General features: G+C 42.1%; 1 protein-coding gene across 1 annotated transcript in view; it reads left to right on the top strand.

Moving 5' to 3' along the window:
- Positions 1 to 18,716, top strand: part of LOC110528967 (rho guanine nucleotide exchange factor 10-like protein) — a 153,408-nt gene that overhangs the window by 48,960 nt on the left and 85,732 nt on the right. The window contains 1 exon segment of the mRNA XM_036983546.1: positions 11,979 to 12,097. Coding sequence (XP_036839441.1) covers positions 11,979 to 12,097 — 119 coding nt within the window.

The following is an 18,716-nucleotide window of genomic DNA, read 5'->3' as shown; positions in this document are numbered from 1 at the left end:
AGGCTCATCGTGGAGAAGAAACGTTAGTTTGGGTAGCTAGGCAGTTTGAGTAACCAGGAAATAGAAGTCATGTTATAGGATTGTTTTTTGTTTAGTTGTATATGAGGCAGCCAGATGGTATAGAGAAGCAGCCCCACAGCTGCATTCAAGACTGGAGTGGATGACTGTTTTACCTCCAGACTATTCATCCTTAGTGAATTGGTTCTAAGGTTGTATTTTTGAGTGGTTGACATCCAAACACAGCTCCTGACAGCAATTTTATGTGATGGTGTGTAATCTGTCACAACTGATATTTTCTAGTTTTTTTTCTCCACATTTGGCAGTGGTGTACTGACCAGTGATGTACTGTGGCTAGGCCGAGCTCCCCTCTCTCTTTCCTCCCTCTTTCATTCAGACCTGATGAGACACGTTGTTTGTTTATCTTTCACCATGATGCTTCAGTTTACAACATAACATTAAGCAGAATAATGGCAGTTGGAGAGAGGGAGGGAGGGACAGAGATATTTGGCTGTGGAGCTCTGGCTTTCTGCACTATCTGAAAGGGTTAGAGTGTCACGCCTTGACCATAGAGAGCCCTTGTTTCTCTATGGTGTAGTAGGTCAGGGCGTGACTGGGGGGTATTCTAGTTTTTTATTTCTATGTGGTGTTCTAGTTTATTTTCTATGTTGGTGATTTGTATGATTCCCAATTAGAGGCAACTGGTAATCGTTGTCTCTAATTGGGGATCATATTTAGGTAGCATTTTTCCCACTTGTGTTTGTGGGATATTATTTTGTGTTTTGTGCAAGTGCACCACGTAGTCACGTTTCGTTGTTAGTTTATTTGATTTATTGTTAAGTTTTGCTTAGTTTCACTTTATAATAAATAACTCAACATCCGCTGCGTCTTGGTCTGTCTCTTCTCACGTAAGTGACATATGCCAGCAGCATACCACCCTGCCTACCACTGTTGGCTTGCTTCTGAAGCTAAGCAGGGTTGGTCCTGGTCAGTTCCTGGATGGGAGACCAGATGCTGCTGGAAGTGTTGGAGGGCCAGTAAGAGGCACTCTTTCCTCTGGTCTAAAAAAAATATATCCCAATGCCCCAGGGCAGTGATTGGGGACACTGCCCTGTGTAGGGTGCTGTCTTTCGGATGGGACGTTAAACGGGTGTCCTGACTCTCTGAGGTCATTAAAGATCCCATGGCACTTATCGTAAGAGTAGGGATGTTAACCCCAGTGTCCTGCCTAAATTCCCAATCTGGCCCTCAAACCATCACGGTCACCTAATAATCCCCAGTTTACATTCGGCTCATTCATCCCCCTCCTCTCCCCTGTAACTATTCCCCAGGTCGTTGCTGCAAATGAGAACGTGTTCTCAGTCAACTTACCTGGTAAAATAACGGATAAATAAAAAAATAGAGGGTCTTTTGTGAATAGAATGTTTTATCGCTGATTCATTAGTGACTTTGGCCGTGTGTGTGTGTGTATGCACATGCCCATGTGTGCTTGTGAGCGTGTGTGTGAAGTGACTGTCTGTCTTTCTCTCATTAAGGCCTACATTAGACTGGTTTTGTGTTTACTGTTTGTTCCGAGGGGCAGGCACCTTTACTTGTCATCATTAATACACAGGAAAAGCTGAATAGCAGGGTGTGTTTTCACATGCCTGTATTTTGTTTTTCTCCTCCCTCCCTTCATGCACACAGTATTTAAGGAAATCAGAATGGGTAACACAGTCTTGGACGTACTCAGGTATTTAATATCACCCTCCACAACAAATAACATCAGCAGGACCAATACCTTATCTGAACCAACAATCACTTGGTTGCCAAACATACAGTAGTGGAGTGTTGTTTATGCTCATTGAATGATTAGCTGAAGAAAGGTGCTGAGAACAAAGGTGCAAAGGAAATCAGTGGACCCTCTGACCCACGCGGACCAGCTTCGGGCAATCTGCCTTCAATTACAGCCTTTTAATAAATGACCCTCATAGCCCTGATCCTCCCTGGGAAGAGCTCTACCGGAGTAAGGGAATACCCCCCTGAAATGGACAAAAATGAATGGCAACATATTGGCATTGGACAAACCATATACATGATGTCCAATACCACCCAATGTGGCGTTGATTCGTGCAAAGTATATTGCAAATGCCATATGGCAATTGCCAGTTGTAACACTTCAAAAATCCAACAGGGGGCGAGTGCGCTCCACCGGGGTTTTTCATATTGAAAATGCAACCCAAGTCAACATCCAAAAGCAAAATTTTGAAAAAATGATTTTTTTGTCAAAAACTTATCACCCCTTAAAAAAGTGCTTTCTGGACCGTTTTTTGAAATTCTTTCGATTTTTTTGGCAATTACACATGTGTAAGAATTGTATGAATATACTTTTGTCCAATTTTGTTATCATAATTTTTTTTTTTTTAATTACATGCGCATAAGGCATATGTTTTGTTCATTTGCAATATGATTTCATAGGAAGTCAAAAGTCAAAAATGTCAAAATTTGGTAAAAAACTTCACACATCCTTAAAAAAGTGCTTTCTGGACCGTTTTTCAAATTTCTTTCGATTTTTGTGTCAATTACACATGTATAAGAACTGTATCAACATACTTTAGTCATACTTTATTATCATATATATATATTTTTTTTTACTTGTGCATAAGGCATATGTTTTCTCCATTTGGAATATGATTTCATAGGAAGTCAAAAGTCAAAAGTCAAAAATGTCAAAATTTTATAAAAAACTTCACACACCCTTAAAAAGTGCTTTCTGGACCGTTTTTCAAAATTCTTTCGAATTTTGTGTCAATTACACACGTATAAGAACTGTATCAACATACTTTATTCGTATTTTATTATCATTATTTTATTATTTTTTTTTACTTGTGCATAAGGCATATGTTTTGTCCATTTGCAATATGATTTAATAGGAAGTCAAAAATAGAAAATGTGATTTTTTTTTTTTAAACTTTAAAAACTAAAAAAAGTGCTTTCTGGACCGTTTTTCGAAATTGTTTCGATTTTAAGACAATTAATCATGTGTAAGAACTGTATGAATATACTTTTGTAAAATGTTATTATCATTTTTTATTTTTTTTACTTGTGCATAAGGAATATGATTTGTCCATTTGCAATATGATTTCATAGGAAGTCAAAAGTCAAAGTCAAAAGTAAATTTTTTGGCGGCCAAAATTGACTGAACTGATAAACTCGGGATGGCCGGGCAGTGATAGTTGTTCATTTCCATCACTCGTTGTGTTGATTTCATCATGTCCATTTGGTGATGTTTTTTCACTATAGAATCATATTGCAAATGCACGTGCATTGTTGTGCAACTGGTAACCCAAAAATATAAAATATGGTTGTAAATGCATTTGCCGGGACTCCTATTGTCCATGCCCGCTATGGGAGTACCCTACTACGGCCCTCTATCCATGGGGGCCGTCCTGAGTGCTTTATGGACAGTTTAAAATATGACGATGGATGCAGATTGTGATTTTCCTCCGTGCAACTGGTGATCTGAAATGTGCAACTGGTAACCCGAAAATTAAAATACTGTTTTAAATACATTTACCGGGACTCCTGTCATCCATGCCCGCTATGGGAGTACCCTACTACTGCCCTCTATCCATGGGGGCCGTCGCAGATTGTGATTTTCCTCCGTGCAACTGGTGATCTGAAATGTGCAACTGGTAACCCCCCAAAAATAAATGGTGATTTCCTTATGTCCATTTGTTTATGTTTCCTTACTTTTTCAAATTTCACTGTGCATTTGCAATATGTTTCAATGTGCAGGTACAATCACGAATTTGTCATGCTATAAAAATCCTGCAGGAATGTGAAATTGACTGGCCCGATGAACTCGTGATGGCTTTGCAGTGATTCTGGTTCATCTCAATCGTTCGTTAGGGTTGATTTCAGAATGTGACTTTGGTGATGTTTTTTCACTATAGAATCATATTGCAAATGCACATGCATTGTTGTGCAACTGGTAACCCCCCCCCCCAAAAAATTGTGATTTCATTATGTCCATTTGTTTATGTTTCCTTACTTTTTCAAAGTCACTGTGCATTTGCAATATGTTTTAATGGGCAGGTACAATCACGAATTTGTCATGCTATAAAAATCCTGCAGGAATGTGAAATTGACTGGCCCGATGAACTCGTGATGGCTTTGCAGTGATTCTGGTTCATCTCAATCGTTCGTTAGGGTTGATTTCAGAATGTGACTCTGGTGATGTTTTTTCACTATAGAATCATATTGCAAATGCACATGCATTGTTGTGCAACTGGTAACCCCCCCCCCCCCAAAAAAAATGGTGATTTCATTATGTCCATTTGTTTATGTTTCCTTACTTTTTCAAAGTCACTGTGCATTTGCAATATGTTTTAATGGGCAGGTACCATCACGAATTTGTCATGCTTTAAAAATCCTGCAGGAATGTGAAATTGACTGGCCCGATGAACTCGGGATGGCTTTGCAGTGATTCTGGTTCATCTCAATCGCTCGTTTGGGTAGATTTCAGAATGTCACTTTTGGTGATGGTACCTCACTGTTTAAACATATTGCAAATGGACAATAGTCAAGTGGACAAGAGTCCATCAGTCAATTAGATATCATTCTGACACCAAACTGATACAAACTGACACCAAACCCACTTTTTCCAACTCGTTTAGTAGCCAACCATTACATACTTCAGAGCTGGCCCAAAATTCACAACGCCTTCGGTTCAAACCATAAAAAACCATAAAACACGTAGTTACGTTCTAGCTGCGGGTCCATTTCTTATGTTATGTGTTGGCCTAGCTGAGGCGACCCCGAATCCCAAGTTTCGGCTCGATAGGTCATTTGGTGTCCGAGAAAAACCCTAATTGGTGCTGAAAATCCACTATTTTCCATGACTTGCTACGGGGTCCTTGAATGAGCTATCGGACAGAAACGTTGGGGTCTGTCTACATGGGCCGAGACGTTCACAATGCACCTAGTCTTGCGACTCTGGGACATTTCTAAATGTCGTCATTTTCGTGATGCAAAAATGAATTGAAAGTATTGCAAATGTACAAGGCTGTTTGTCAAGGCTGTTTCAAAGCTAACCATTGCAGCCACTGTCTGTCTCTACGCACCCCAATACGTCCCTCCTTCCAAGTTGTGTTTTAGTGTGATTTATTTTTCCTTTGATTTTTTTGGGGAAAAATGACTGATTTACAGTTCATGGGGGTTGCCTAATCACACATATGAAGTTTTGGAAAGATCAGACTTTTTTAACCCCTCGAAACAGCCCCTGAGACACCAATTATGGCACTTCCGGTTGGCACAGGAAGCTATAAATCAACACATATCCTCAGTGGGGTATGCTCTTACAGAATCCTGAGTTTTAAGTCCTTACGTTAAGAACTGACTGATTTACACAGGGTTGAATGCACTATGTCTGGCTTCATTTTGGGCCTACTATTCTAATGGTCGCTGCGCCTAGACCGAGCGAGCTACGGTCAAGCGGGATATCTCGTTGAACTCGGCACGGCCTAGGGATTATGGTAATGCCATTTACTGCTCTATGTGTATTTAAGCACCGCACTTTATCACTCCATCCTTCCTGTGTGTGTGTGAGGGAGCTTTTCTTTGACATATGTTGGGAGAAATGACTGATTTACAGTTCAGAAGGGTTACCGAGAGATGTGACTTTTTTAACCCTTTGAAACAGAGAGTGTGACCCAATTAAAGGCACTTCCGGTTGGCACAGGAAGCTATAAGTAAACACATGTCTTGATTGACATAGCCACTTACAGAATCCTGAGTTTTAAGTCTTTACGTTAAGAATTGACTGATCTACACAGGGTTGAATGCACTATGTCTATCAAACTGCAGGCAGGGTATGGGTATACACTTTTAGGGGCATTTTAACCACTTCCGGTTGGTCCAGGAAGCTTAGAATCAACACAGGTAGACCTCATAGTGGTCTGATGGACTGTCACCGAAGACAGGTTCATACGGCATTCATAACCCACATAGGCCTCAGGTTGAAATTAGGGGTGCAGGCAATGTATTCCTATGGGGAGAGAAGTCATTGTAATCTGTGAGATCAAAAAACACTGTTTTACTGTTAAGGGTTAATGCCACACGGTCAAGGCTTGCACAGATCGGGAGGACCTTAGGAACATTCCTGTGGTGAAATTTTTCTTCTCACCCTAACGGTTCTCTCACTGTCACTCAAAATCAAATGACGTTGTGGGGCAGGCTTCATTTTGGGCCTACTTTTCTAATGGTCGTTGCGCTTAGACCGAGCGAGCTACGGTCAAGCGGGATAGTTCGTTGAACTCGGCACAGTCTGGAGACTATGGTGATGCCATTTTTTGTGTTGATTTCAGAATGCCATTTTGGTAATTGTCCCTCTCCGTTTAAACATATTGCAAATGCACAAAAGTCAACTAGCAAGTCAGTGTCCATCAGTCAATTAGATGTCATTATGACACCAAACTGATATCAATTGACACCAAACCCACTTTTTCCTACTCATTTAGAAGCCAACTATCACATATGTCAGAGCAGGCCCATAATTCACAGCGCCTTCAGTTTAAAACATAATAAAAAGGTAAAACACATAGTTACGTTCTAGCTGCGGGTCCAGTTCGGACATTATGTGAAGGCCTATGTGAGGCGACCCCGAATCCCGAGTTTCGGCTCGATAGGTCATTTGGTGTCCGAGCAAAACCCTAATTGGTGCTGAAAATCCACTTTTTTCCATGCCTTGCTACGGGGTCCTTGAACGAGCTATCGGACAGAAACGTTGGGGTCCGTCTCTATGGGCCGAGCCGGTTTCAATGCACCTAGCCTTGCGTCTCTGAGACTTTTCTAAACGTCGTCATTTTCGTAATGGTCAAAATGAATTGAAGGTATTGCAAATGTACGAGGCTGTTTCTCAATCCGAGAACCTTCTAGAGCCACGTAACTCACCACGCACCATCGACCGGAGGTCTAGAACAGGTTTCTAAAGTTTCGGAACTCTAGGTCTGACGGTTCTTTTTTAGCTTGAACAAAGCTAACTATTGCAGCCACTGTGTCTCTACGCACCCCAATACGTCCCTCCTTCCAAGTTGTGTTTTAGTGTGATTTTTTTTTCCTTTGAATTTTTTGGGGAAAAATGACTGATTTACAGTTCATGGGGGTTGCCTAATCACATATATGAAGTTTTGGACAGATCTGCCTTTTTTAACCCTTCGAAACAGCCCCTGAGACACCAATTATGGCACTTCCGGTTGGCACAGGAAGCTATAAGTCAACACATATCCTCATTGGGGTATGCTTTTACAGAATCCTGAGTTTTAAGTCTTTACGTTAAGAATTGACTGATCTACACAGGGTTGAATGCACTATGTCTATCAAACTGCAGGCAGGGTATGGGTATACACTTTTAGGGGCATTTTAACCACTTCCGGTTGGTCCAGGAAGCTTAGAATCAACACAGGTAGACCTCATAGTGGTCTGATGGACTGTCACCGAAGACAGGTTCATACGGCATTCATAACCCACATAGGCCTCAGGTTGAAATTAGGGGTGCAGGCAATGTATTCCTATGGGGAGAGAAGTCATTGTAATCTGTGAGATCAAAAAACACTGTTTTACTGTTAAGGGTTAATGCCACACGGTCAAGGCTTGCACAGATCGGGAGGACCTTAGGAACATTCCTGTGGTGAAATTTTTCTTCTCACCCTAACGGTTCTCTCACTGTCACTCAAAATCAAATGACGTTGTGGGGCAGGCTTCATTTTGGGCCTACTTTTCTAATGGTCGTTGCGCTTAGACCGAGCGAGCTACGGTCAAGCGGGATAGTTCGTTGAACTCGGCACAGTCTGGAGACTATGGTGATGCCATTTTTTGTGTTGATTTCAGAATGCCATTTTGGTAATTGTCCCTCTCCGTTTAAACATATTGCAAATGCACAAAAGTCAACTAGCAAGTCAGTGTCCATCAGTCAATTAGATGTCATTATGACACCAAACTGATATCAATTGACACCAAACCCACTTTTTCCTACTCATTTAGAAGCCAACTATCACATATGTCAGAGCAGGCCCATAATTCACAGCGCCTTCAGTTTAAAACATAATAAAAAGGTAAAACACATAGTTACGTTCTAGCTGCGGGTCCAGTTCGGACATTATGTGAAGGCCTATGTGAGGCGACCCCGAATCCCGAGTTTCGGCTCGATAGGTCATTTGGTGTCCGAGCAAAACCCTAATTGGTGCTGAAAATCCACTTTTTTCCATGCCTTGCTACGGGGTCCTTGAACGAGCTATCGGACAGAAACGTTGGGGTCCGTCTCTATGGGCCGAGCCGGTTTCAATGCACCTAGCCTTGCGTCTCTGAGACTTTTCTAAACGTCGTCATTTTCGTAATGGTCAAAATGAATTGAAGGTATTGCAAATGTACGAGGCTGTTTCTCAATCCGAGAACCTTCTAGAGCCACGTAACTCACCACGCACCATCGACCGGAGGTCTAGAACAGGTTTCTAAAGTTTCGGAACTCTAGGTCTGACGGTTCTTTTTTAGCTTGAACAAAGCTAACTATTGCAGCCACTGTGTCTCTACGCACCCCAATACGTCCCTCCTTCCAAGTTGTGTTTTAGTGTGATTTTTTTTTCCTTTGAATTTTTTGGGGAAAAATGACTGATTTACAGTTCATGGGGGTTGCCTAATCACATATATGAAGTTTTGGACAGATCTGCCTTTTTTAACCCTTCGAAACAGCCCCTGAGACACCAATTATGGCACTTCCGGTTGGCACAGGAAGCTATAAGTCAACACATATCCTCATTGGGGTATGCTTTTACAGAATCCTGAGTTTTAAGTCTTTACGTTAAGAATTGACTGATTTACACAGGCTTGAATGCACGATGTCTGTCAAACTGCAGGCAGGGTATGGATATACACTTTTAGGGGCATTTTAACCACTTCCGGTTGGTCCAGGAAGCTTAGAATCAACACAGGTAGACCTCATAGTGGCCTGATGGACTGGTACCGAAGACAGGTTCATACGGCATTCATAACCCATATAGGCTTCAGGTTGAATTTAGGGGTGCAGGCAATGTATTCCTATGGGGAGAGATGTCACTGTAATCTGTGAGATCAAAAAACCCTGTTTTACTGTTAAGGGTTAATGCCACACGGTCAAGGTTAGGCTTGCACAGATCGGGAGGACCTTAGGAACATTCCTGTGGTGGAATTTTTCTTCTCACCCTAACGGTTCTCTCACTGTCACCCAAAATCAAATGACATTGTGGGGCAGGCTTCATTTTGGGCCTACTATTCTAATGGGCGAGCTACGGTCACTACTATTCTACTATTCTAATGGGCGAGCTACGGTCAAGCGGGATATCTCGTTGAATTCGGCACGGCCTAGGGATTATGGTTACGCCATTGCCTGCTCTCTGTGTCTTTAAGCAACGCACTTTGTCACTCCATCCTTGCTGTGTGTGTGTGTGTGAGAGCTTTTCTTTGACATCTGTTGGGAGAAATTACTGACTTACAGTTTATGGGGGTTGCCTAATCACACATATGAAGTTTTGAAAAGATCTGACCTTTTTAACCCTTGGAAACAGCCACTATGACACAATTTAAGGCACTTCTGGTTGGCACAGGAAGCTATAAATAAACTCATATCCTGATTGGGGTATGCCTTTACATAATCCTGAGTTTTAAGTCTTTACGTTAAGAACTGAGTTATTTACGGAGGGTTTAGTATGTGTGTGTTATTTCAGAAAATCATAGAAAATCACAGAAATCTCGCAGAGCTCCGCCTCACACTTTAAAAAGATTCGTATGAACACCCTGCAACTGGATCTGTAACCGTTGAAAAAAAAACGCCTATTTGTGAACATCACCAATTTGTCATTGTTCCGTTTCTCTTAAATGACGATAGATAAATGGCTGGTTCTTTTTTTATTGACACCGGAGGCTCCTTGACTTTGACCTGAAGTGGAAAAAGAATTTCTCTATTTCCATTTTGGACCTTTAATCCCAGAAAAATGGCCATAACTCAAAAACCGTTGAGGCCTAGACGCCATCTTGTTCGGGGCCAACTGCCCATTATGCCAAACCTACGCTCCCCAAGTTTCGGCTTCGAAATATTTTCCGTTTTCGAGATAAGGCCCCGTCGTGATTCGTGATGTTTTGCCAAATTGCCATATGATTCCTTATGCCCTCTTGTGGGAATTTCCGGGATAGCGGAAAAATGGTCCAAAACTTGTTTATTTTATAAAACGGAAACCGAATGTCCGACAAAGTTCATTTGATGACTTCCCGGTAGGTCCGGCCCTACCGCACGGCCCGACGCTGACCGCGAATTTTACAAACGTTTTCGGACGTCTAGTAAGGGACCGTACATTTGCAATATGGACTTTCTCACTAACCATACACGAAATGCCAAAATGTTCCCTTAAGGTATGAAAGGCTCAGAGATCATCTCAGAGGGAGATAATTTAGGAATACCTTGCAGGTATGAATACTTTATACATGATTGCAACCCAAACACTAAATAGCCCAACTTCATCATTATTGATTAATCAGTTGATGATCTGTCTGAGCCTGCTCCTCTGATTTGATAAATACCACCCCTCAGGGATTTAGACTGGTGGATTTTAGCAATACAGTATGTTTTTTCTTCTGGCTCATAAGAAAGCCTGGACTTTTCTCTTTTTTTTCTCAGCATTGTTGTCAAAAGACATCTCAACTCTATCCTTCTAAAGACACACAAGGTTTCATTGTTCCTATTCACACTGGTTCAAAGAAATATGGAATAAGTTATCATATGAAATGAGTATCAGATATGAAAGCCTCTCAACAGAAGGGGCTTTGACCTTGACCCTGTCCTCTCACTCTCTCCAAACATCACTGAATGGATTCATATTTTGAAGGTCATCAATCTCAATGAGGTTGTAAATTTGTATCAACATGAACAGTTATTCAGTACTGTACTGAGGCGTGTAAACATAAAGCTATGCAGAGTTAAGAGGTGCTGAATGTACGTGTCTCCAGTACATATTTATCTTTGGAAAATCGGAGAATAAGGGTTTAAAAGCAGTGCAACATCTTGAGGTACTGTATCACCTGCAAATTGACTCCCTCTTTTTGTGTACCAGTCCTTCTAAGGGAAACCCATCTGAAATGTTATGAGTTGGGGAGACAGAACTCAACTAATTGGCCCTTAAGTCTCCTGTATTCCTACCTGCACTGCAACAGCCAAATAGCAAAAACAACTGCCGCTGTCAAATTAACTGGTCGCACATCTCAAACCAAATGAGGTGTTTAGGATACACTGTGATGTTGTGATGTGATGTTGCTTTGGAAACAGCAACTCTGTATTTCTGTGGCTTATTGCATATTGATATATGCAGTTATGCACAAGACACAGGGAGTAAATTAAAACAAGCTGTTTGATTGCACACACAATTGCCTTTTAGTTAGTTGCAATTGACAGTTACGAAATTACTTAATGGAGGTATTTTGGCAGATCTGTGTTGTGTCTGGCGAGCAGGTGCACCTGTTGTAGTGGCTTCGAGGTATTCAGATGTCATGCGCCAGCCAAATTCTTTATTAACCAGCGGTTGCCTTTCTCCTGCTGGGGCAGATACTTGCTGTTATTTTCTCTTTAACAAAGGATAATCACCAGTGCCTTAATCAGTGTTGGCCTAGCATGGAGCTTCTGGGAGTGGGCTGTACCTGGTCCCATCTCCCCTGGCTCTGACTGATTACACACGCACAATTCTAATTATCCTATTCATATTACATACCTGAAGCCAATTAATCGGGTTACACTTTGTTTTGGAAACAAGAATAGACCCGTGTCCACTGTTCAGTCAAGTATTTCATATTTCTTGTGAGTGCTTATTTGAAGTGGGTCCACTTGGAAGGCTCAACTGCATTAAGTACAAATACAGTTACAAGGTATTTGCCATTACGAAATATGATTGAGTGGAATTAAAACATGTTGTCTTTTCTTCTAGGAGAGGAGAACACACCAGGATGGTTCTGTGCAGAGGATGAAGGGAATACCATGTCACCATTTTGGCCTTTACTGGCGTGCCGTGTGCCTGTCTTTACCACCAAATCCTCGGACAGGAAGGTGAGTTCCAGGTTAAAACGCCTCTTTGTACGACTCAAGTCTTCTAGTTAAACAGAGTAGTGTGGGTTCTTCGATAGTTTTTAGAATTGTTTCTCAGACACACTGTAGGGCTAAACAGAATGTCCGCCCCCTATCGACATCACCACGCAATCAATAATCAGGACGCAGCAACAAACAGTGAATGAGGAGTATAATATTATGTCTACTCAGCTATATTACAGTGCAGTTAAGCACAGTCATTTCCCATTGAAGGCAATCAAAGAGTACTTGCTTTAGCCCAGGAGCTAAAAATACCCTGTCTCAGGATGAATTCACTACAATGGTCCTAGGCTATCAAAATATTAAGATTGCATTGAAAAGACAGGTCTACAGTTGAAGTTAGAAGTTTACATACACTCAGGTTTACATCCACAAATGTCCTGTTGACAAACTATAGTTTTGGCAGGTCTGTTAGGAGATCTACTTTGTGCATGACACAACTCATTTTTCAACAATTGTTTACAGACAGATTATTTCACTTCTAATTCACTGTATCACAGTTTCACTGGGTCAGAAGTTTACATACACTAAGTTGACTGTGCCTTTAAACAGCTTGGAAAATTCCAGAAAATTATGTCATGGCTTTAGAAACTTCCGATAGGATAATTTACATAATTTGTGTCAGTTGGAGGTCTACCTATGGATGTATTTCAAGTCCTACCTTCAAACTCAGTGCCTCGTTGCCTGACATCATTGGAAAATCAAAAGAAATCAGCCAAGACCTCAGAAGAAAAATTGTAGACCTCCACAAGTCTGGTTCATCCTTGGGAGCAATTTCCAAATGCCTGAAGGAACCACGTTCATCTGTATAAACAATGGTACGCAAGTATAAACACCATGGGACCATGCAGCCGTCATACCGCTCAGGAAGGAGACAAGTTCTGTCTCCTAGAAATTAACGTACTTTGGGGAGAAAAGTGCAAATCAATCCCAGAACAACAGCAAATGACCTTTTGAAGATGCTGGAGGAAACCGGTACAAAAGTATCTATATCCACAGTAAAACAAGTCCTATATCAACATAAGCTGAAAGGCCGCTCAGCAAGGAAGAAGCCACTACTCCAAACTGCCATAACAAAGCCAGACTACGGTTTGCAATTGCACATGCGGACTGTAGTGGAAATTTCCTGTATTTACCAAATCATGAGAGCAAACCACACACAAGTCAGAGTTATCATAAAGTCCATCTTTAATTATATGAGCTCCATCACAACCCTGTGACTCTCAGATCAATTCAGTGTCTATAAATGAATTCTCTGAGAGACCTTAAACATTGCAACTGAGATCCTTTATAGCAAAGACACACATAGCCAGACAGCATTGGCTATAAATTATCATTCAGCTTTGTCTCCTAAACTATGTTATTTTTTCGCTCTCAGGACCATAAAACAATATATCAACATGCATATATCAAATACATCCCTCCTTGACAAGATCACAGAGACACAGTGACTGGCACACAGACATTGTGGAGCCAAGAGATAATTGATTTAAAACATATGTTTACATATGAAGACAAGCTTGACCCCTCCCCTCTCTGCAGCCCAAGTAACTGACCCCATGTCAGAGAACAGATAACTGCAACCGGCCAACAGTATTATCCAAAAATAGACATTCTGATGAGAAGTAACTCACAAGCATATAATGAATATAAAACATTGTATCTAGGTTACCCAACTAATTCTGATTATTCCCCAACAGGACAAAGATCGTTCTTTTTGGAGAAATGTCCTCTGGTCTGACGAAAATTGAACTGTTTGGTCATAATGACCATCGCTATGTTTGGCGGAAAAAGGGGGAGGCTTGCAAGCCGAAGAACACCATCCCAACCATGAAGCACAGGGGTGGCAGCATCATGTTGTGGGGGTGCTTTGCTGCAGGAGGTACTGGTGCACTTCACAAAATAGATGACATCACGAGGGAGGAAAATTATGTGCATATGTTGAAGCAACACAAAGCTTGGTAGCAAATGGGTCTTCCAAATGGACAATGACCCCAAGCATACTTCCAAAGTCGTAGCAAAATGGCTTAAGGACAACAAATTCAAGGTATTGGAGTGCCAATCACAAAGCCCTGATGTCAATCCTATAGAACATTTGTGGGCAGACCTGAAAAAGTGTGTGCAAGCAAGGAGGCCTACAAACCTGACTTAGTTACACCAGCTCTGTCAGGAGGAATGGGCCAAAATTCACCCAACTTATTGTGGGAAGCTTGTGGAAGGCTACCCTAAACGTTTGACCCAAGTTAAACAATTTAAAGGCAATGCCAATCAGATACTAATTGAGTGTGTGTAAGCTTCTGACCCACTGGGAATGTGATGAAGAAATAAAAGCTGAAATAAATAATTCTCGCTACTATTATTCTGACATTTCACATTCTTAAAATAAAGTGGTGATCCTAACTGACCTAAGACAGGGAATTTTTATAAGTCAGGAATTGTGAAGAACTGAGTTTAAATGTTTTTGGCTAAGTTGTATGTAAACTTCTGACTTCAACTGTAGATGGAGGTGCATTGTGTGCGGATTTTCCCTCAGTCTTGACACAATAAGGCTACCGAAAGTGCGTACAGTTGGTGACGTCATCAGCACTTCGCTTTGCTTGCTAGCTTTCTGGCTAGTTACAGAAGATAGCAGGCTACGTAGCTACAGTAGTTAGCTACTGCCATCAAGTTGTTGTTATGTTATTAACATATTTGTCTATTCCACCATTTTCAGAATGCATACTTGCATTTGCATATAGCGTAGGAAAAGGGAATCCGGAAACAATGTGGACACATTTAAATGTAAATGCATGATGTGTTTGGAATTCTGTGATCAAAACTTCATGATTAAAATTCCAAAACTTTATTAACTGCCAACTCTAGACACAACCACGGAGTCTTAGAATTACAAGGTGACACTGTACCTTCCACAGCAAAGCTGGCTAGAAAGTGGCGATCGATAGAGCCTGTGAAGAGTAGGGAGCCTCTCATAGATCAAATGGCAAACTCAGGTGAGAGACAGACTAAAAGGGTTTCAGGACTCCGTCAAAGAGTTATAAAATCAATTTGCAGTGGCTGGAAGATGATATTCAGACTACATTTTTAGCTATAATGCGGTTATGGGGCTTGCATCGCAAGGTGGGTGGGGGATTCCAAATTACCACCAGAAGAGGATGTTATAAAGTGATCAGGCCTTAATGGTCGTGGGACACCCAAGCATAAATCAATGTTCCGACATTAGATTAAGATCCCACACACAACCCAATAGTCTGTCTGGAAACTATGTGGGCAACGGAGCAAGGGAGGTCCTCGGCAGCTGGAAAAGTTGAGTCTAGAGGAGACAAGCATACCTCTCAATTACTGTGGGTTTTGGAACACTCCCAGAGGATTGCATGGAGCTTCTGGATTCTTCAACTAATATCTGGTACACCTGCTGAGTGAGTGAGCCAAGGCAATTCATGGACTTGGAGCCAGAAGTACCACTTTGCTTCAGGATTTGCCCACATTCCCTATTTCTGACACTAACAAATGAAGCACCTGAGCATGCCAAAAGAAGGGCATATCTGTCATTAATATGAGCTGACCGTGAAATTGCCTGATACCGAAATATTTCCTTGGGATAAGAGACAGCTTTGTTTTTGTGTATGTGACTGTGTGGGTGAGTTTCTGAAATTAATGTTTTTGTGTGCACATTAGTTGTTGATGTAGAGCATGTGGGAACAAGGGGCTGGGAGAGGCGAGCTGAATGTGTTTTCTCTTTAACCAAAGAGAAGGTAGTAAGTCTTTCATGCAGAACAGCCTGTGATTAGGGGCTTAACTCAACAGCAGCCCCCCCTCCTCTCTTTTTCTATCTCTTCCTCTCTCTTTCCCTGTCTTTCTCTCATTCTTTCTTTCTTTCTCCCTCTCTCTTCTTCTGTCTCTCTCCTTTTTCTCTTCCTCTCTCTGCAGTTCTGCCTTTGCACTACGACTGGGAAGCACACACCTCTCTGTGCCAAAGCTCCCAACATCTCTTTCCCCCGCTTTGGCAGCCTCACTTGGCAGTCTGACTTGATTGAGGGTGAGAAAAAAAAAGAGGTCCAGATTGAAAGAGATGTGGCCGAAGGGGCCAGAGTCGTTACGAAAGAAAAATAAAGTTCTAAAGCAGCGTAGCATGAACAACATGTGAGCAGAGTATGGGTCACCTGAGGGAGCTCAGCCCACTGATCGCTGCTGTGCGCTCTGTACTCTGAACACTGCTCTGCTCTGCTCGCTGGGAGGTGGAGAGGACTACTGGGCAAAGTCGTTAGGCACCGGAGAAAACCCTTATCACAGTCTCTGTTGAGTGAGATCAGTAGGGACTGACTGACACACGCACACACGACCTAATCTACCAGGCATGGTTTTGACCCACTTCTGAGGCACATAAGCAGTGGCTGTCATTGTTAATGTAGAACATCCTGTCGCCCTTTGTTGTTCTTGGAACTAATTAGAATATGTTAACCATGCAATGCCTCCAACTTTAAGCTCTACTGTATGTTGAGATGAGGTCTTTGTAGAATGTATTGTATTATTAGAACACCATACCCCTACCCCATTGCCCACCTCACCAACCACATGTGAACCTGTTGTTCATAAAACTAATACAGAGGGGTGAAAGTGAGTGTCAATGTTGTCCAGGGAAGTGGCTGTAGGCTGTTGCCTACACTCTGCTGGGTGTTGAAAGGGTTTTAGTTGGCTTGTCTGTGGTGCTCAACTTGAATCCCCCAGCTAGGGTCCAGCTTCACCACTCCACTTTCCTCCTTTCTCCACCGTGAATGTCACAGGGAAGTGGTCTGCTGTGTTCCCAAGGCCATCTATTTCCATTCCATGTAGCGTATGTCCCACTCAGATGCTCCAAGGCCAGGCTAATGGAGCAGCAGATTCAATGATGATGATCATACAGATGTAGGATCTTAATTTGAGCAAGTTTTCTACAGGATATATTAATTATTATGTGGATTATAATTAATGGACATTTTTTTGTGGGGATTGATACATTTTAAAGTGGAAATTACAAACTTGAGAAGCCTTTTAAACCTTCAATACACTACAAGGTATGCATTTCCTGCTGTATAGGAAAATTCTCAGCAACAAAAGAGTTATATGTAGGATCTGTTGATCCTTCATACACCTGGCCGGGTTTGAAGCTTTTCCGTCATGATAGAACAGTGGCCTTTAGTAAGACAAGGGGTGGCAGCCTATGCATATTTTTAAACAACAGCTGGTGCAGGAAATCTAAGTAAGTCTCAGGGTTTTGCTCACCTGAGGTAGAGTATCTTCTGATAAGCTGTAGACCACACTATTTACAAAGAGAGTTTACATCTATATTTTTTGTAGCTGTCTATATACCACTGCAGACTGATGCTGGCACTAAGACCGCACTCAATGAGCTGTATACGGCCATAAGCAACAGGAAAACGCTCATCCAGAGGCGGCGCTCCTAGTGTCCGGGAGCTTTAATGCAACAAAATGAAAATCAGTTTTACCTCATTTCTATCAGCATGTTAAATGTGCAACCAGAGGGAAACAAACTCTAGACCACCTTTACTCCACACACAGAGACGTATGCAAAGCTCTCCATCGCCCTCCATTTGGCAAATCTGACCATAATTCTATCCTCCTGATTGTTGCTTACAAGCAAAACTAAAGCAGGAAGCACTAGTGTCTCGGTCAATAAGAAAGTGGTCAGATGAAGCAGATGCTAAGCTACAGGACTGTTTTGCTAGCACAGACTGGAATATGTTCCGGGATTCTTCCGATGGCATTGAGGAGTACACCACATCAGTCACTGGCTTCATCAATAAGTGCATCGATGATGTCGTCCCTACAGTGACAGTACGTACATATCCCAACCAGAAGCCATGGATTACAGGCAACATCTGCACTGAGCTAAAGGGTAGAGGTGCCACTTTCAAGGAGCAGGACTCTAATCTGGAAGCTTATAATAAATCCCACTATGCCCTCCGACAAACCATCAAACAGGCAAAGCATCAATACAGGACTAAGATTTAATCATACTACACCGGCTCCGATGCGCGTCGGATGTGGCAGGGCTTGCAAACTATTACAGACCACAAAGGGAAAAACAGCAACGAGCTGCCCAGTGACACTAACCTACCAGATGAGCTGAATTACTTCTATGCTCGCTTCTAGGCAAGTGAAACTGAAACATGCATGAGAGCACCAGCTGTTCCGGACGCCTGTGTGATCACGCTCTCCGTAGCCGATGTGAGTAAGACATTTAAACAGGTAAACATTCACAAGCCCGCAGGGCCAGACAGATTACTAGGATGTGTACTCTGAGCATGCGCTGACCAACTGGTAAGTATCTCACTGACATTTTCAACCTCTCCCCGTCTGAGTCTGTAATGCCAACATTTTTCAAGCAGACCACCATAGTCCCTGTGCCCAAGAACACTAAGGTAACCTGCCTAAATGACCACCGACCCAGAGCACTCATGTCTGTAGCCATGAAGTGCTTAGAAAGGCTGGGCATGGCTCACATCAACACCGTTATCCCATAAACCCTAGACCCACCCCAATTTGCATACCGCCCCAACAGATCCACAGATGATGCAATCTC

Source organism: Oncorhynchus mykiss, chromosome 7, assembly GCF_013265735.2.
Source record: "Oncorhynchus mykiss isolate Arlee chromosome 7, USDA_OmykA_1.1, whole genome shotgun sequence".
In the NCBI taxonomy this organism is placed as follows: domain Eukaryota; kingdom Metazoa; phylum Chordata; class Actinopteri; order Salmoniformes; family Salmonidae; genus Oncorhynchus; species Oncorhynchus mykiss.
The sequence above is the reverse complement of the archived record's forward strand: the minus strand, read 5'-3'. Positions and strand labels throughout refer to the sequence as shown.